The 20,491-nt window shown below is 40.7% G+C and overlaps 1 protein-coding gene across 4 annotated transcripts in view; it reads right to left on the bottom strand.

The window, feature by feature from the left end:
* Positions 1-546: 546 nt before the first annotated feature.
* Positions 547-20,491, bottom strand: part of Corin (corin, serine peptidase) — a 197,664-nt gene continuing 177,719 nt past the window's right edge. For 3 of the 4 annotated variants that reach the window (XM_087908967.1, XM_087908966.1, XM_087908969.1), the window contains 5 exons: positions 19,420-19,469; positions 19,094-19,268; positions 6,074-6,345; positions 3,809-3,942; positions 547-2,659 (listed from right to left, as the gene is read on the bottom strand). In XM_087908967.1, coding sequence (XP_087765093.1) covers positions 2,465-2,659; positions 3,809-3,942; positions 6,074-6,345; positions 19,094-19,268; positions 19,420-19,469 — 826 coding nt within the window. In that variant the 3' untranslated portion in view covers positions 547-2,464. The remainder of the gene's footprint in view (positions 2,660-3,808; positions 3,943-6,073; positions 6,346-19,093; positions 19,269-19,419; positions 19,470-20,491) is intronic. The other variant, XM_087908968.1, reaches the window with a different exon arrangement.

The following is a 20,491-nucleotide window of genomic DNA, read 5'->3' as shown; positions in this document are numbered from 1 at the left end:
TTCCTTGAGATCACCATTTCCCAAATAAATGTTAAAGAGATGCTCATATGCATATAAAAGGTTTTACTCTAAGAGTAAAGGAATATGCTAAAAAGGAGTGAGCAAAAGGTCATTTCCAAGATGTGAATTATCTATCTTCTCATAGGAATATAGGAAAGTATTGAATGTTTATGTCATGGGGCTATAATCTTACATCTATAACTCACAAATACCCCCAACTTTGTTTATAAATTAGGTGCAAACTCAATGTGTTGGAAAATCTGAACCTACTTACATACCTGATGCAATCATTTGTGTATCTCGCTACGAACGGACTGCTGCGTTTAATTACTTGGTGATTAACTTCTTTTTTTTATTTCAAAACTTCTGAAAAACACCTGGCCCCTCGACTAAGGAGATTGAGATCTTTGTACAGCTTTTAAAAGGCTGAATTTATAAGAGAATAACAATTTTACGCCAGATGAGCAAAGCATGCGTGGTGTAACGTATTTTCATATTTTGAATATTTTACCAGATTTTGAGGAATCCAAGAAAATGAAAAATAAATGGTTTGGGATATAATTTTATTATGAAAGGTTTCTGAAGAGTAGGAACACTTGCAAAAATGCGCTGTGGACATTGATGACTCGTGTTCTCTTAGCAGGGTTGATGTTTTCCGGGTACTCCAGGAGCGATGGATCCTATCAGCGGCTCATAAGCCTAAAGGTGAAGCTGCTAATAGTCTAAAGAGCAGGCTCCTGTGAGAGCCAGCAGACAACATGCACATTTTGCCTGACAGGAAATCGGGCACACCGTGCTAGAAGAGAAATAGCCCCTTTCCTGGAACTTGGTGTCTATATGCCTCCAGAAAAAAATATATCATTTTAATTGTATTCAGAGTTATTTAAAATAATTCCAACATGTATATTGTACTGAATATGAGTTCATCAAGGCTAAAAAATTGTTTCATGAATTATGTACCAAGAATTATAACAAAACTGACCAATGGTCTTAAACCTTCATCCAGTTGTGAACACAGGGCAAGTGCTACACACTCTTTGTAACAAGTTCCAGGACTAGAGAGGAACAACATGGAAAATAAGGGTTGAGACAACTTTTTGGATTTGAACTATATTGACACATAGAAAAAGAGTACAAAATACACATACAAAATTGCAGGTAGTCCCTGTTTGGAATGCTGAGGCAGTCTGGTTGCTGGTGAAGTTTCGTAGAACATCCTACTTGTTCAAAAAGGCATTTGGATGTTACATAGTTGATGTCTGGCTAATTAAATTAGATATGTATGAAGGTTTGTGTTTTGAAGCTTTTTAGTGGAAAAAAATACTTTTACCCACTAATTGCTTCAGAAATTAATTTGTGTAAAGTGGCCCAGTGCTTAAAAGCAACTTTAATTTTTTTTTTGTTTTAATTATCAATGAGGCAAAATGGCAACACCAGATGTTAGACATCATTAGGGGGAAATTGCAAAATGTTTTTTTCCAAGCAACATTTTGCTACACTTTGAAATATATTTCTGTGACATTTCTGGTTTGGGTGAACATTGGAAGACTAATTTTCAGACTTAATTATGGGTGGGATACCATTTAATTTTCCTCTTTTCTTTTTTTTCATTTTTTTTTTGGTTTTTCTGTTTGTTTGTTTTGTTTTGTTTGTTTCTTGTCTCCAAAGTAGAGAAGGTTCTCATTCATTTTCATATAAGAAAAAAAAACAAAATGTTTCAACAAAAATTGCCCCAGTTGTTGAAATCTCAGTTATCTAACTGATATATACTGAACATCCCCAGTAATGGGAAAAGTCCTATGGAGTTTGTCTATGAAATTACAATCTTAATTTGAATGCAGAAAGGATAGAAATATACTTCTGAGTGTTAGCTTTGATGGCTAGAGAATTTTACATTCTGTTTGTCTTGCAACTTCAACTGTCCAGATCAATACTGCGAGTCTTTTCTCTTTCATAACTTCTCCAAATTATTTAGAAGAGTCTGGTAAATAACATAAGCATATACATTATCTTGGCTTTTTATGAATTAAAAGCCAGTCTCCAAGGTCGGTTCTGAAAGGTGCCCCCTAAACTGCTGTGCTTGCACAGACACTGGAGGAGCCCCGTCAGTGTGTCTCCATCTGTGTGCTGTGCTAGTACGAAAAGGAACGTCCTATCACTTGTTCCCATAGAGCCCCAGACGTCGTCTCTACAGAGATGATACTTCCACACTACGTTCAAGGTTAGCCTAGGGAAAGAACAAAACCTACTGTGCTCTGTGCTTTGAAAAGAATTCATGAAATTAATGAATGATGAAGCTGGAGAAAAATAAAAGGCTGAGGAAAACGGGTCTGGTGCAAACAAGAGGTCTTGCAGGGCATGTTGAGCGCCCCGCCCACGAAAGCCCATCTGTGCAGCTCTTGGCAGGGCACTCTTCATGGTCAAGAGGGCCGTGCTTGGTGTGGGTTGCTGGCAGAGTCTCTGCTCACCCTTGGAATTCCTTTTGGAGAAAAGTCTTGATATATATTTGTCTTTCAATCCATTCAACAAAGTAAGATACATTGCTGTACACTCCAGGCCCCAGGACTTTGGAAAAGCAGACGGAGCCCCATGAAGTTAAACCAAATAATGTCCACTGTCCTCTGGGTCGCTCACAAACCAGAGGCCCACCACTGTCTCCCTGCAAGAGACAGCAATTAATGTTAGTCATGGAATTTCAGAGTTCTAGTGACAGGGTTATCATCTTAAGGGTACAATAAAGCCCAAACCAGCTTATCCGAGTTGGAAAACTTCAAATAAGGTTTTCATCGTAAGCCTAGGAGGGTATTTGCTTTCCACCCTATAACAGAACTTTCCAATAGGCATGATGGATTCTGAGCTTTAAAGGAATAGAATTAGTTTGTAAAGAGATTTTTGTTCTTGTCACAAGATCTGAAGACCCTTAGTTACTTCCTGCACATAACAAAATGTCATAAAAGCCTTGATGTATCAAAGCCAATCATCTCAATTTTATTCTTTAAATTGGGTTGGTCTTATAAAAGTAGAAATTACCCAAAATGGAAAATCAACACACACACATACACCCCATAAATCAGTTGCACAAAATGTTCTAAAATGAACCATCACAAATGCCCTTTAATTATGTAATTATTTCATTAATGTCATTAGACAAGCATGGTTCATCTCTCTTTAATTCTAAACTCCGAGGAGCCATCTAATCACTTCAAAGCAACAGAACAGCAGTGTAAAAACCACTACCTGTTCCTCCCTTGCCAGCTTCTTTGTTTACTTGCCCATTTGAACCCCCAGAGACAGTTTGTCACAATTACTGCTAAATGTTAAAGTAAAAAACCACTTCCCCACACTGCTAAGAGGCATGGTTTGCAGATTGCTGTGGCCACACATCCTGCCTGGGCTTGAAGGCAGTGGCATTTGACAGGCTGGTAATCAAATGAGGACCATAAGATCTCAAGCAATGCCAGGGTGGTCACATTAGGGACAAGTCGTTTCGCACACTGTGGGAGCTGGGGTGCCAATGTATATCCTAATATCTTCAATTTTACACCTGCCAATATCCTCTGGGGTCCCCTACCTTGTTGCTTAGGACACTGGATTGAAAGCTTTGGTTTTCATTTGCCCCTCCTAATTAGTCTTGACCTAGCCAGCAACATGATCAAAGGAGACGGAATGACACAACTGTCCTCCTCCTGGCAGTAAACGATTTCTCCAGATGTTCCTGAGGGACCTCACATGACTTGTAATGGAGCTCTACAAGCTCACCAAAGTCATGGAGGATTCTGATTGCTGGCACAGTGAGAAGGCGGCTTACCATGCACGAGTCCACGGTGCCAGCCTCATAGCCAGCACATATCATCCGACTGGTGATGGTCTTCATGTCAAAATAGGACTGGCACTGCTCCAGAGGGATAATGCGGACCTCTCCCTCCTGCAGCTTAAAGGGCACTGCATTCGAAAAGAAGAAACAAAAGATGCACAGGGGCATAGAAGTGACTCGAAGGTAAGGCCAGCACAAAGGAATATTTTCATATACCTAGAAAATGCTTTCTTTCCCTTTAATACCATCTCAAAGCTTGCCAAGTGGTGGTGGTCCACAACTTTAATCCCAGCACTTGGAGAGGGAGGCGGCAGAGGCAGGCAGATCTCTGTGAGCTTGGGACCAGCCTCAGCCTACAGAATGAGATCCAGTACAGCCAAGGCTACACAGAGAAACCTTGTCTTTGGGAAAAAAAAATCATCTCAAGGTGAAGACTTGTTTGCAACCCAAATTTTTTATTCGGAACTTTCAATAGCAATCATCCGATGAAAGTCCTTATTTTTCCAGCGTGGCAGAAGGGTTGAAATGATTGCGTTTCCCCCTTGCCATCTGCTCTGGAGAAAGATCAGCTTTTACAATGAAAAGGGGGAAACAAGGGAGAGTTTTTAGCTCAGCACATCTGCCGTGCTCTCTAGGTACAGAGAAAATCTGCTGACCCTCTCAGGGAAGGGCCCTCCCCACATGTGCTCCTGTGGCCATTCTTCTAATATCGAACCTTTAACCCTAGAGGCTGTGGCAAAAAGATGTGAAAAGGATGATATCATTTCTTGCTTATAATAGACAGAATATATTATTTCTGTCTTGCTTAACAATTTTCAAGAATAACAGTTGTTGTCTTCAAGCGAAACCTCATAAATCCTATTTGGACATCCTAAAAATCATACAGATTGTTTCTTGAGGAAATGATGGGCAAGCCGTGCTAGTAATACTCATCATCTGAGGAAAAATAAATGTGATGCAGTACAAGTTTAACAAGTCATCAGGATGGCAATGATAAAGAGACAGCAGCAACAGGTACTGCACCCTTGGGTAGCTGAGGCTCATACCATCAGCAGCTTCTGGACCACTGTGCTTTTCTTCTGTGTAACAATCCTGTGTGTTACAGGACTATCTCATTCCTTCTGTGGAAAGGAAGAGACTAGAATGGCCAAGGTCAATGGGATCCACCTGATTAAATTCCATTGCTGGCTATTCACACTATCCCCTAACTGCTGTGTAAGCTCTATGGTACCCTATTACTGTAAGTTCATATAGATATATATTGAGAAGAACACAAATAGAGACACTGTGAAGGATGTTCTGCTCATTTCATTATAATACCAATCAGGGTCTTAATACAGCAACATGAATAGGAATAGTCCCATTATAAGGCAATACTACCTTCAAAATTCTTATAGGAAGATCTTCTTGAAAGAGTCATCAGTGTCTATAAACACTTCCTTTCCATCATTTTTTTTCAATCATACAGAAAAGAAACAGCTCACAAACTATCTGATTAAGTTTCAAGGAGAAAACAAGTTCATTTAAGTTGGTGTTCCTTTGGTTAATATCAAGATGCTAGAAGGCCAGTGTACACCACCATTCTGAGAAGACTGGCCTACTTCTGCAGCTGATGCAACGATTTTGTTGGCTCAGTTCTTATTCTAAACATTAAATAGGTCAAACTACATGCAAGTGTCCTTTAGGGAGGTTGAGATTGAATGGTTAAAAAAGAATTTCTACGTGTTTTGTTTTCAAATCATTTTTATAAAGCCAAATTTAAGTAATTTAAATCATAAGATATGTATCACATTTCTTTATAGAAGGATGCACTGTATATGCAGATAAGAACAAATCAATTACAGAACTGAAAAGTGATCATGTAACTTGCCTGCAGAAATGGAATTACCTAATTATTCCACACAGCTTCTGAGAAATTCTACTAAGAGGTAGTCCAAACTATTGCCTTCTCTCGCAGGGATGTCTGCTAAGTCTCACCTTGCATGGAAGATCCAAAACATTGGTAGGAACTCCCTGGAGAAAGAGCTACCAGGAAGGAGGCTTATGCTTGCACCTGAGGTGGGCAGATTTATGTGTTACGATGGATTGTTCATGTTTACAATTGGCTTAGAATGGAGAACATAACACAGTCAAAGCCTTTACTCTGTGTGGCTGTGATGTCCATGTGCATTGGGAAACAGTAGCCAACGCCTAGAAGGAAGCCTAGTGCTTTTCCGTTATGAGCTGAAAGGACAAACATTGCTAATGCCCCTGGCTTACTTTTGTTGCCCATGTGGCCCCAGCCTGTGATGTAGCAGTACGTATCGGGTTCCAGATACTCCTCTGGGCTGGGTAAACAGACTGGTCTGACGTAGCTTGTCTCATTGATATCATCGCTCAGCTCCACTATGCTGATGTCGTAGTCCACCACCGCTCGATTGTAACGGGGATGTAGCAGGATGGTCTTCACAAAGCGGGTCTGCATGAAGGCTGACGGATGGTCCAGGTTGTTTATGCCAAGTACCACTTTCCAAATATCAGCATCCTCTCTCCTAAAACAATTCAAGAGTACCTTCAATTCTATCTGCTTTGATTGCACAGGTTTTTAAAAGTGATTTTTGTATATAAACAATGCCTGTTCCCAAGCCTATCTCCCAATACAGTTGCATAAGAAGTGGTCACACAATGCCCGAGGAATGAATGGCTGAGTGTGCGATTATATGAGGAAGCAAAGTTCAGACTTCACTATTTCTATAATTATTTATTTTTAAAATACAGAATGCTTCACAAATTTGCAAGTCATCTTCGCGCAGGGCCATGCTAATCTCTGATGTATTATTGTGGTTTTGGCAGCAAGCACTCAACCTTTCTGGATAGGGTGTTGTTGAAAATAGAACAAGTTTGGTCTTAGGGCCAGTTGCCTGTTTCATGGCATAAGAATGATAAAGTTGAGAGAAAAAGGGAGGAACAGGGGTGGAGTTGGAAAAAGAGAAAGGAGGGGGGAAAGGCAAGACTAAGAGGAGCTTCCAAGGAAGAACAAACACCTCAGGGAGGTGTAAACTTTCAGGTCTGGTGTAGGAGGTTCTTCTGTCTATGTGTTGCTTTCATTGGTTGAATAAAGAAACTGCCTTGGCCTTTTGATAGGGCAGCACTTAGGTAGGTAGAGTAGACAGAACTGAATGCTGGGAAGAGGGGCAGAGGGAGAGCCACCATGGAGCTGCCAGAGACAGACATGCCAAATCTTTCCCGGTAGGCCACTGCCACATGGTAATATAACAAAAATGGGTTAAATCAAGATGTGAGAGTTAGCCAATAAGAGGCTAGAGATAATGGGCCAGGCAGTGTTTTATTTTTTTATTTTTTTTTCAGGCAGTGTTTTAATTAATACAATTTATGCGTGATTATTTCTGGGGTCAAATTAGCAGGGTGACATGAATAAGGGGCCCCACTCCCTACAACACTGGTCAGCTATGTGCAAATTTTAAAGCCAGCGTTTTAAATGACCACTTACAAACCCCAATGGTTAATCTCAGGTTTCATTTTAGGGGAGCATTTGTCATCAATAGTTAGACAATTTTACCTTAAAAAACTTAACTTTCTCCCCAGAGTTTACAGGTCTCACCACTCTGTGGAATTTCCCCCCAAACTTGTGTTGCTCCCTGCTGCCCCCTTGCATTGCTCCCTGCTTCCCCCTTGCCTGTCTTTTCTTCTGGGTTCTTCTCCCACACTCTTGGTGACAATGCTGATATGCTCTGGGACCCTTCTTCTGCATTCTCTATGCACACCACACTCCCTTGATTTCCTGTAACTCCATGTTTTTAAACATACCATACTCTGATGACTCCTAAATGTAGACCATGAGCTAAATTCTCTGACCTGGGTTGCAAACTTGATCCAACTGTCTGGTAAACACACTCACCGGGATGCTTGCTAATGGCCAAGATGGTCAAGAGTCGTCCACATGATTGATGAAGTTTAAACTTTCAGAATTTATTTTCCGGAATGAAATGCTTCCAAGCATTTCAAGCTTCCAATGATTCTAACTGAATCATTTCCCTCGTGAACCCAATACTTCAGGCATCAGAAAGTCCCTCTCACTCCTGCTTTCAGTGTAAGCCCCACACCTTGCTATTCTAATTTCTCTATTGTTCTCTGCTCATGAACCTGCTCTGATTTCCTTCTTGTGGTCCTCATGGATATCAATGACATTTAATGATAATATATCCATCTGTCTAATCCCTATTTTGCCCTCTCCCACCCAATGGAGTTTTATATCAGTGAAAATAAGAACTGTGTTAGTATATTCACATAGATGTGACCATGCCACTCACACAGCTTAACCAAAGAAAGATTTGTTTTGGTTCATGGTTTCAGAGGATTTCAGTCCACCATGGTAGGGAAGGCATGGTTGCAAAAGAATGCGTGAGTGTGTGTGTGTGTGTGTGTGTGTGTGTGTGTGTGTGTGTGTGTGTTAAGGCTCCTCACATTTGCAGCTCAGAAAGCAGAGGGCAAGTGTTCAACCAATGGCTAGGTTATAAACCTCAAAGGCCCATGCACTTCTAGACCCTAACTCCTAATGAGTCCACAGCCCTCCAATATAGTACCACCAGCTGGAGCATAAATGTTAGGGGTATGTGTGTTGGTTAGCTTAATTGCTGTGATAGAGACCATGACCAAAATCAACCTGGGAAAGAAAGAGTTCATTTGGCCTAAATTCTGGTCACAGTCCATTGAAGAAAGGAAGCCAAAGCAGGAACTCAAGGTAGGAACCTAAAGGCAGGAACTGAAACAGAGGCCACAGAGGAACACTGCTTACTGGTTTGATCCCAATGACTTGCTCAGCTAATTTTCTTCAACTACTCAGGGCCACCTGCCTAGGGGTGGCTCTACCTATAGTGGGCTGGGCCTTCCCACATCAATCATTAACCGAAAAAAAATGCTCTACAGCAATCTGATGGTGGAATTTTCTCAACCGAGGTCCCACTTCCAAGATAACTCTAGCTTGTGTCAAGTTGACAATAAATAAATTAATAAACAGATAGATAAATACATACGTAAATAATAACCAGAAAAGGGGGCACATTTTAGATTGTAACTCTAACAGGGACTTTATTGGTCTTACTCATTGCTTTATCTATATGGCCTTCTAGGGCCAGACAAAGAGTGGGTTCTAAAAGGTACTTGTTAACAAGTACTTATTCTAAATTATTTTAAAGCATTATTAGTAGACTCCAAATATGTAAACGAGGTCAAAGTCATTTTTGGGCACTCATGCTCTCCTATTTTTACAGACCTTTGTTGTCCTGAGTGGACAAAGCTGTGGATATTGTTGGATAATAGTGTTAAGGGATTGTCCTTCATGTGCACATGCCCTTCTACTATGGTACAAAGAACTCGCCATCCTTCCACTCTTCCTCACTCACAAACTTCTGGTTAGATCAGTTAGAGTAGATCGATTTCATCTGTCATGCCAGGGTACACATGGAATCATTTGGAGAGATATTAAAGTACCAATTCCCTAGACATTTCCACCGTATCACTTGAGAGGAAATCAAAGCTGGAAATCAGCATGAGACAGGCTCTCTTGGCTTTGGCAAGTAGTCAATTTGGACGTTCAAGCTTATTTCAGTTCTATTAGATCCTTGGCCCAAAGTTCACTAAACAGCTCTCTACAGTCACACATTCTGTACTTTCAAAATTTGTTTTAAAGAAAGTAATGCCAAACCTATAAAATGATGTCATGGATAAATTGCAATTTTTCTAAGCCAATCTTTGTACTAGAGAGCACAGCAAGCAAAAAGGCAAGGCGTCTGCCTATATAAATTATAGGACTGAGTGAAGATGAAATAAAATATAGTTCATGAAATAACTGTAATAAGTTGGAGGACGTGTTATGTCTTGGGAATGACAAGATAATGCTACAAAATTACGTTTCATTACATATTTCTGTCACTTAAAGTACACACTTTTCCTCCTTTCTGCTTTCCTCCTTTTATCTAGACTTTTGTTGCATTTTTTCCTCGTCTACAGGAGTAAGTCTACATGACCATTGAGGAAATACCACATTCTCATTGAATTTCGCTGTTTAAGACATCTGAAATCAATAATACTTTTTCAGATTGATTTATTAATTGCCTCATTAGAAGCTTCTTACCCCAGAACTACAATGACTTAGTTGTATTACAACAATTCACCTCTGCTTTAGTCATAAGCAATATTTAAAGTAATTAAGTATTCTTAATTATCTGCAATAAAATGAAATAACATCAAATTAAGTACTTAATTAACTATATTGGGGTTAATTTAAACCTAACAGTAAAATGTGGGGGTCAATAAAACCAAAAACTGTTATTAATGTACATTCAGTAGTCTTGCTACACAACCTAGTATTCTCACAGTATTAATATCCAAGAGTAAGAAAAGGAAATGGTAGACAAAATTATCCCTTTCTGTTTTATTATGCACATGATATGGAATTTAAAGTGTTTCTCAATACTTTTCCTCCACAACCATGGAAAAAGAGAACTAATAAAGCAGATAAGGGGTTTTTGAGGTCAAGGAGAAGTGCATAAACAGCAGACTGATTTCGTTATATAAACCAATCATTTTTCACGCTATGTTTGCCATGGTCTGAACAAACTGAGCGTGTGCTAGAAAAGGGAGTCAGGAATGAGGGCAGAGACAGACCTGTCTCTAGGAGGAAGAAGACGGGGAAGAGTTCTAGGCTACATGGACACCCAGTGACAAACAGGACATGGTTATAAAGTTAATGGGGGAAATCGGGATACAAAGAGCCAAGTATATGACCTTAAAATCCACAACATAAAGAAGAGTACTTCCCATTTGGATGCCAAACCTCAAACTAGCCTCAAAGAGTCCTGCCCCATCTTTAGTGATAGTCATGCCAAAGTTCTCTGGATCCAGGAGCTGAGAGAATTGCTCTGATTGGCTTTACAAGCACAAGGATCTGAATTAGATCCCCAGAACTATCACTGGGAAGAAGAGTGGACATGCGCATTTGTAAACTCAGCTGGGAAGGGGAAGACAGAAGGTCCCTGGGGTTTGCTGGCAAGCCAGCCTACTTTACTTGGCAAGTTCCAGTTCAGTGAGAGACCATTTCGAGCCAAAGAGAAATGAGAGGTATATAGAAATACTTAATGGAAAGTTGCGTAAGTCACAGATAGTGACCATAACTAATGGGGTCAGAATGCTGGCCCTTGGAACACCTACACCACACATTTTCTATTGAGCTCTGAATCAATGAGTAGCATCCATAGACATCAACTGAGGAACTACGGGGGAAAAGCTTATCAGGTAGATGGTAACTTTATAAGTAATGTGATAGCAGATTATAGAGGCAGATACCTCCAGGTGTGACGGGAGTCAGTCACCAGGGATAAAATTACAGAAAGTAGAGCACTCTGTAGGGCAAGGGCCCAGAAAAACTAACAGAAGGGCTTAAGCAAGTGTGTGTGTGTGTGTGTGTGTGTGTGTGTGTGTGTGTGTGTGTGACCTTTAGCAATTAGATTTGAGAAGATTTTGAGATGGGAAGGACAGAAGAAAGAATAAATAGAGAAGGAAGAGAGGAAGGAAGGAGGGAAGAAAGGAAAAGACGGGTATTATAATGTAGCCGCACAATCCCAAAGCTAGTATAGCTAAGTAGAAACAGTAGCATTCACCGTCTGTATTCTACCATCACAAGTGGTCACAATGAATGGGCGGGGAGCAAGAATCATCTGAACACTTAACGTTTAGCTACATATGGATTCGAGCACTGTGGAATTGGAGCCTATCACAGAGTGGCATGGAACTACAGCAGTTATCAAAAGTCCCAGCCGTAAAATGAGTAGGAGTGTGTTTCAAAAGAAAAGCGTAGGAAATGAAAATGGCTCCTCCATGGAAAGCGCTGTCTGTTACAGCTCATTTCGTTCTAATAGATAACTGCAGCCAAGCAGAGCCTCCTGCCTACAACTCTCGCTGCTTCCACCTCTCCATTCGAATATGATTTGCAGATAATATCTGTAAAATTCATCTCCTATCTGATCGAGCGTGTATGCTTTATACACCGAATGGATGTACAGTTCAGTATTTGGGGAGTGATGGTGAGAGACTACTGATCTTCTAGCTGATCACTAGAACTGAAAACTCACTACTGATTTGGCAAGGTGGACAGGATTACCAAGCTCCAGTAAGCATCATTTCTTAGCTAGAGAGGATAACTATAGCGGATATTTTATGAGTCTTCCGGTGGACAGTAATCAAAATGGAGCAATAGTTGAGGATGGAAGTGAACTCACTTTAAAGTAAGTGATGTTGAGGCACAGATGTGAAAGGAACTATGCGCTCCCAGGGGTAAACTGATGCACGGATGAATGGTACTGTCAGGAGTAAAGTCTATGAAGAACAAAGAAGGAACACGATCGTTGTTAATCAGAAGGGGCACATCACCCACCACAAATAAAGGCAAAGCAGGAAATAAGACCAAAGACCCAAGGAAATTCTTGGAACTGGGAATAAGACAGGATGAAAGATACGACAGAATGATATCTATATTTTTGAGGATATATAAGGTGAGATTAGTAGAGGACAATGGAGATTTGTTGAGATAAAAGCTGTCAAATAATTACTGTCTCTTGAGGTGAGAAAGGACTTTACTGTAAAAGTGTCCACGCATTAGTTAGACACTGATGTGAGGTTCAGGGTCATACATGTGGCATGAGCTCCCTTAGCAGTCAGGTGCATGATGTTCTCCAGCGACGCTCAACCTTCTGTCCCAGGTGTGGTGTGCCGGCATAGGAAGCGATGGCACCGGAAACGGTACGTCTCTATCTCTTCTGCTTCTGAAGGCTTCCCAAAGCACACTCACTCTTCTTCTGATGAAACTGTGCCAAACTTAATTTGCCTAAAGCTTTCTTTTAATCAAAAGTCAAAAGTAGAAGGGAAGTATTAGTGTTAGAAGCTTCAGAAACTACGGTGACTAGTTGGTAATTCAGGCCAACTACTATCTATATCATAGACTTTGTTGTTGTTGTTGTTGTTGTTGTTGTTGTTGTTGTTGTTGTTGTTCTAGAGAGGAGACTGGAATAACTCTACAGGAGACAGGGCAGTGGGGAGCATGGAGCCAGGTTCTAGTCACCCAGAAGTTTTCAAAGCCACATTTGCTTACACTTTAATAATGCTGAGACTAGTACCACAGGGGAGGTGGGAGGCCAGAGCCAAGAATTTCTGTGATCATGAACACTTATACTGATGGGGATGCATCAAATCCTGCCAGATGATGAAACGGAAAAATAACTTGTGAATGACTGACCTAGTTCATAAGCACCAAGATGAAGGGGCAATCCTGAGGACACATCACAGCCCTCAGTAATTCCCTTTCTGGGTGAATTATAAAACTTTCAGATCAGAAAAGCTAGGACGTTTAGGGTCTGATTTGTTCCGTGACAGTTAAGAGGGGTTTTCCTGAGTTAGATGGAAATCTTCTCAGGGATTATTAAAGATCCAAATAATGTTGAGTCAGACATATCATCATCATTGTCTTCTCTCTTTCTTTTGTTTTGAGTTGTGCTTTGTCTCTGTTCTTAATAACATGAAAGAGGAAGTGACAAAAATGGGCCCTTCACCTTGGAGGCCTTCCTGCTGTAGCTGGCACAAAGATCCAGGGATGAGAATGTTGAAGATCCTGTCAAAGCACAGATGTTCTTTGGACCTGTGGGCCTCTAAATGTTGAGGGGAGAGAAAGGACGTTGGGTATTATGGGCAGAAAGGCAGACGCACAGCCAAAATTCTGGACTGGGTGGGGTGGTAGAAATCAAGACACACGTGACATGACAGAGTTAAAGGTTGGGGATGCACAGCTTAGCAGACAAGTTCCCTGGAAAGCAATCGGAAGCTTGGATCATTTGTGACTGTGGGCTGGCCCAGGAAGTTCATCCTTCAGTCTTTCAAGGGTGGAGGAAGGGAGGGAATTGCCTGCTAGGTCATCACTGGATGTCAAAGTTGTTTTCCTCCTCACAGCCTTTGAAGCGGAACTGGTATTGGGGCATATGGGGCTTGATCTGGGCAACTTAGTGTCTTATGATTTTATTAGTTATTTGGTAATTTTAAATACCTCTCTGTGGAAATGCAAAGCAAATTGTCTTTTCTTTCCCGCAAACATAATTAAAAGAGGCAGGATGAAAAGGCCCACAGATGGATCATGTTATGCCTTGCCAAAGCAGGGGATCAGGATATGAAGTAAATCCCAATAATTGCAGCAACTGATGGCCCCAGCAGAGAATATGCCTGGCAATTAAACATTCTAAAAGGCTGCGGTGCCACTGGAGAAACCACAAAAGAATTAAACTATGAGCACATAGTCAAGCAAGAGTTTGATTTGGCAGTCTCTAACCTGGTGTAGATGAGCAGGCCCCTCTTGACAGTTGTAAAATTTTGTATTGCACAAAATTTCTTCAAGGTTTTTGGTATCATCTTCACGTTATGAATTATAAACATACGCCTTGCAAGCTTCCCTCCTCACTATATGGATCCTCCAGTACAAGAGGGAACTTGGACACCATGTGTGGGAATGACAAGAGCCGTCCATAAACTTGGATTAATACACCCATCAGGGGTGCTGCTCCCTTGAAGAGCCGTGGGTTCATTTAGGTAATCACCACTGATGGGTGTGCTTTGCTAGTGTAATCTTCTGCTTACTGTGGGCTACGAATCAGAGCTGGAAAAGACATCTGGAATCATCTGGCATCTTCTAGAGCAATAACATTACAGTGTGTTTCCAGACATACTCTGGAGACTCCTCTAATCATTTTGGGTCTCACATATGAAAATTCTCAAGAGAAGAAAAGGTACTGATTTGATACTTATATTTTTCCCCAATAAAGTCATCAAATTTTATCACATATTTTTCATCTTACCACCATTTGTCAAGTATTCAAGATACACGTTTAACTAGATATCAGTACATATAAGAATGAAAATAGACCCATATCTATCACCATGCACAAAACTCAAGTCCAAATGGATCAAAGACCTCATCATAAAGCCGGCCACACTGAACCTTATAGAAGTGAAAGTGGGAAATACATTTGAATGCATTGGCACTGGAGACCACTTCCTAAATATAACTCCAGCAGCACAGACATGGAGAGAAACAATTAATAAATGAAACCTCCTGAAACTGAAAAGCTTCTGTAAAGCAAAGGACATGGTCAACAAGACAAAACAACAGCTTCCAGAATGAGAAAAGATCTTCACTAACCCCACATCAGACAGAGGTCTGATCTCCAAAATATACAAAGAACTCAAGAAATGGTCACCAAAAGAATACATAATCCAATAAAAAAATTGGAGTACAGACCTAAACAGAGAATTCTCAACAGAGGAATCTAAAATGGCTGAAAAACACTTAAGGAAATGTTCAACATCCTTAGCCATTAGAGAAATGCAAATCAAAACAACTCTGAGATTCCATCTTACACCTGTAAGAATGGCCAAAATCAAAAACACTTGTAATATGAGGGCCGGCTTGTTGGGGTTTATGTCCTGCCCAGTTCCCACAGCCAGTAAGCCCCAAGAAAATTACAGAGAGTCTGCATCAATGATAAACTGATTGGCTCATTAGCTCAGACTTTGTATTAGCTCTTATAACTTATATTAACCCATTATTTTTATTAATGTTAGCCACATGGCTCAGTACCTTTTTCAGTGGGGCAGGTCACATCCTGCTTCTTCGGTGATCTGAGCAGGACTGAAGAGGGAACTTCCTTCTTCCCAGAATACTCCTATTCTCATCGCCCCACCTCTACTTCCTGTCTGTTTGACCCACCAATACTTCCTGCCTGGCCAATCAGCATTTATTTAAAACATGATTGACAGAATACAGACAATTCACCCACACCAAACACTGATGACAAATTATGCTGGAGAGGTTGTAGGGAAAAGAGAACATTTCTGCATTGCTGGTAGGAATGCAAGCTGGTACAACCCCTTTGGATGTCAGGGTGGCGATTTCTCAGAAAATTAAGAAACAACCTTCTTCAAGACCCAGTAATACCATTTTTGGGTATATATCCAAAGGATGCTCAATCATGCCACAAGGACATGTGCTCAACTATGTTCATAGCAGCATTGTTTGTCATAGCCAGAACCTGGAAACAACTTAAATGTTCCTCAACTGAAGAATGGATAAGGAAAATGTGGCACATTTATACAATGGAGTATTACACAGCAGAAAAAAAATAATGGCATCTTGAATTTTGCAGGAAAATGGATGGAGCTAGAAAACATTATTTTGAGTGAGGTAACCCAGACTCAGAAAGACAATTATCACATGTACTCACTCATAGGTGGTTTTTTAACATAAAGCAAAGAAAACCAGCCTACAAACCACAATCCCAGAGAACTTAGACAACAATGAGGACACTAAGAGAGACTTACATAGATCTAATCTACATGGGAAGTAGAAAGTAAAAAAGACAAGATCTCCTGAGTAAATTGGGAGCATGGGGACCTTGGGGGAGGGTTGGAGGGGGAAGGGATAGGCAGGGAGGGGAACAAAGAAAAATGTAGAGCTCAATAAAAATCAATAAAAAAAGGAAAAAATAATAACAATATAAAGAAGATACTGACAAAAAAGAATACACATTTAAATGTCTGTCATCTTTCTTGGTCAGGGCTGTCCACAAGACTCCCAAAACTTTATTGCCCTTACTTAACCCCCCAACCCCAGAGGTGGATGACCATGTGCTTCAGGCATACTCATAGGGCTTTATCCTGGATCTGACTTGAAAGATTAGCTTTTGTAATCAGAAAGCGACATGAGAACCTCTACAGAAGGGAGACAATCAACAATCCTGTGAACCATAGCAATGTCCAATGAGGGAAAAGAGCTCTAAGGGTACAGTCGTAGTGCACAACCCTTGGCAGTAACCAACAGCTCTCTGATGGGACTGAAGACCCATTCAACAAGAGAGAAATAATGCCTGGTGCTGGAAACCCAGCCAACTACCTAGGACTAGAGAAGTCATAGATCTTAGAACTTAGAACCACCTCTTTTCTAAATCAGCACAAACCCTAACTACATTCTAAAGATTTGTTCTTCTACAGACAAATAAGTGTCTTTCTCGTATCTCACCAAGGAAACATCTCTTTGCAACAGACAGGAACCATTAAAGAAAACGACAACCAAACAAATGCAGTTGTGAAACCCAGCCTCAACTGATACATCCACAATATAACTTATTCACTGAGGGGTCAGGGATCATTGCAGAATAGGGGCAGAGAGATTGTAAGAGTCAGAAAATCAGGGAATTAGCTATGGATTGTGTCTCTTAGAAATGTCAGAGAATTTATGCCCATGAAGTCTCATATGTATGGCTGACTAATGACCTGAGCAGCGGCAACACTAATAAACATGCTAACGTGGACGGGAGGTGGAGAAGTTCAGGAGACCTCAACCCTAGTGTCGTAGTCAGTGTCTTGCTGTGAAGAGACACCATGCCATGACAATTCTTGTAAAGAAAAACATTTAACTATGAGTGGCTTAGAGTTTTAGAGGTTTCGTCCATTATCACATGGCACAACATGGCTGTGTACAGGCTGACATGTTGCTAGAGAAGGAGCTGAAAGTTCTACATCTTGATCTTCAGGCAATAGAAGGAGTCGGTCCCACTGGGAATGGCTTGAGCAGACCCCAAAGCCTGCCTTGACAGTGACACACTTCCTCCGACAAGGCCACACTACTCCAACAAGGCCATATCTCCTAATAGTACCACTTCCTATGGCCAAGAATTCAAACACATGAGTCTATGAGGACCATATCTATTCAAACCACCACATCTAGACAGGGAAATTATAGGCAACTAAGAAATGCTAAGAATGGGAGAAATAGTATTCCCCAGGGAAGTGCACACCAATTAACTATCCAATATTAAACTGTCAGTCCCCAAAACATGTAAATACAGGTAACATTGTAGACTAAGCAAGTTTATGTATTTACGAGTATGTGTATGTATGCAAGTGTGTGCATGTGTGTATGTGTGCATGTGTGTGTGTGTGTGTGTGTGTGTGTGTATAAAAACAAGTAAAAGAAAAGAAGCCATGTATTTGAAATAGAGTTAAGTTTGGTATATAAATGAATCTAGAGGGAGAAAATGGAGTGATGGAACTATATTATAATCTCATTTTTTTTAAAAAAAATGTCTCCCTACTAATTTCCTCAAGGAGCAAAGCAAGTATACATGCCTGTAATCCTCATATGGAGCTAAGTGTGTTCACATGCTCCTCTAGAAGCAACAGCAGCCACAGGAGACTAGTTTTGTATAAGAAGGGGTTCCCCCAGCATTATTATGATAACATCAAATTAAAAGTTTCTCAAATATTCATCAACTGAAGACAAGTAGAAAATGCATGATAAGCCCATACGGAATAGTACTTAGCTTCCAAAAGAAATATAACAGTGCTACAAGATCGGACCTAGGGGGATGCCCATGGTATATTGCCAGAAAAGTTTTAACAATGTACAAAGCGTCATTTCTAATTGTGAAAATCAACAATGTCACCATGGGACCAACTGCATGTGTTCAGAGCCATGGAGAAAGGCTCATCAGGTTCTATGGGGGGTTACCTTCAGGATGATGAGCAAATAACAGGAAGGAAGTGTGGAAGGGACTGAATAATGCCAGGAAATACATACATACTCAGCCCACAATGACAGGGAGAAATGCACAATGTATGTTTACAGCAATAGCTTTTAAAGATACATACACTTCTTCAGTCTTAGTAGCTGCTGCTGGCATGGTTACAAAGGCTTCAAAATAGATTTCCTCACTTCCAGCCCACACAAAGCTTGTAGGAAAGAAATTGTTGGGAGAAAGTCTTGGTTCTCTGTCTCTGAGAAACCTAATGCAAATATTGTACCTTTAATTCTACTTCCCAAACTACCTACTAGTTATTCATTTCAACTTATGCAGTTTCCAAACAAACCATTTCCATGTCTATTCACATATGTATAACACACTTAAGATGTCCAGAACAGAGGCTGAACTGGGCTTGGGAATCAGTCTACCGAACTTCTTCATTTTCCTCCTCCCTCCTTAGCACATACATTCTAAGCACCATTTAGCGATTGACCATTAGTGAGCAGAAGACAAAAAAGGCAGGAAGATCTCCACATATAGAGACCTGGGAAGGAGAATGGCTATGATATTTGCACTGAAATGACTTCAAGGAGTTACGTATGCCACTGAGAATGTCCAAGCGACAAATGATCTAGAGAAAAGTTAAAGAAAGGGTGCAGCTTACCCCTCAAAGCAGTGGGCGACCGTGAGAACCCACTTCTTGGCAATGAGTACACAGCCACAGATGTGTCCACTGGGTTCACTCTGCAGAGAGCATTGCCAGGGCCACCTCCCAGGACGACTAGTCCGACCCCCAAGGATCCTCTTGTTCATGCGCGCAGCAGGGCGGCGACCGCAGTCTAACAAGGAGCAGAAACCACAGTCTGTGATTCACTCGTCACCAAATCTAGTAGATTCTGAGCTCTGGTTGTCATGCATAAACGGTCCTGTTTCCCAGGAGCCAGCACGGTTCAATGAATGCCATGTCCCATGACAAACCACCAGTCTCACCTTGCTTAGTACACAGAAGGGAAATCTTACTTCTGCTTGGACAGGACTGCCTAGGTTTGGAAACATAAAATGTTATAATATTAAATTGCATGCTTAGTGTTTACCTAAAGCATGTTATCAAAGTCAGGCAACACAGGGTCCACTGTCAGGGGCGTTCAGACTCTGAGCACAGTTGTCTTACTGCAAGATTTCCCAGGGCATAGGTGTAGTCAGAGCCTTCCAGGGGAGAATGCGCACTTCTATCCCAACAAGGCATTACATTTGTGGAAAGAGAAATTCTTATCAGGAAGCTTTTTACATCATCCTATTTGATAGTTGGAGTCTATGGTGAAGGATGAACATCTCGGATAAGCCTCCCCCAACCCCAAAGAGCCTGAGATTTAGACTGAGAAGAATAATATATTGCTTTACACTTTAAAATAGAAGATAAAGGAATAGGATACTTAGATTAGAAAAACATCTTGCCCAGACTGTCAAGGTTAAACTGTGGATCTAGGAAGAGGTGACAGGAAAAGGTGAACTTGTGTTTATTCTATATAATCCCAAGTAGCATAGCATGTATATGTATGTATTTGTGTGTACATGTGCACATGTGTGCTTATGTATATAGAGACTAGTGACCAGTTTTGGTTGGTGAATTATTATATTTTTTAAAAATTATGACTTTTGAGTTAGATACTCACAAAGATTGCCCACTCCACTCCTTGTACTAAACTTGCTATATAATATCACATTTAGTTAGTGATCCAGGTCTACAAACCCCAAAGTGAATGTTATTCATTCATTTATTTGGTCTGAAGGACTTTTTCCACACCCAGCTTAGAAGAGTACCATTGCGTTGAAAGATTTAGGTCACTGATTTGGAAAAAATACTTCCTTTGACAAAATATTAAGAAATTTGGAGATAAGTTTGTTCAATAAAGAAACCTTAAGATTTTTCTGGGGAACAAAGGGCCACGTTCAGTTTTCTTTGGGGTTCTTAGAGGTGATCTATCTAGCACTTACGTTTTGAAGTCAGACAAATTAACTTGGGTTTATCATCACTTACTCTATATAGGCTGTGGCCTATGAT

The sequence above is a fragment of the Myodes glareolus genome, chromosome 8, assembly GCF_982192425.1.
Source record: "Myodes glareolus chromosome 8, mMyoGla1.1, whole genome shotgun sequence".
Taxonomy (NCBI): Eukaryota; Metazoa; Chordata; class Mammalia; order Rodentia; family Cricetidae; genus Myodes; species Myodes glareolus.
This window is presented reverse-complemented; position numbering and strand designations above follow the sequence as displayed.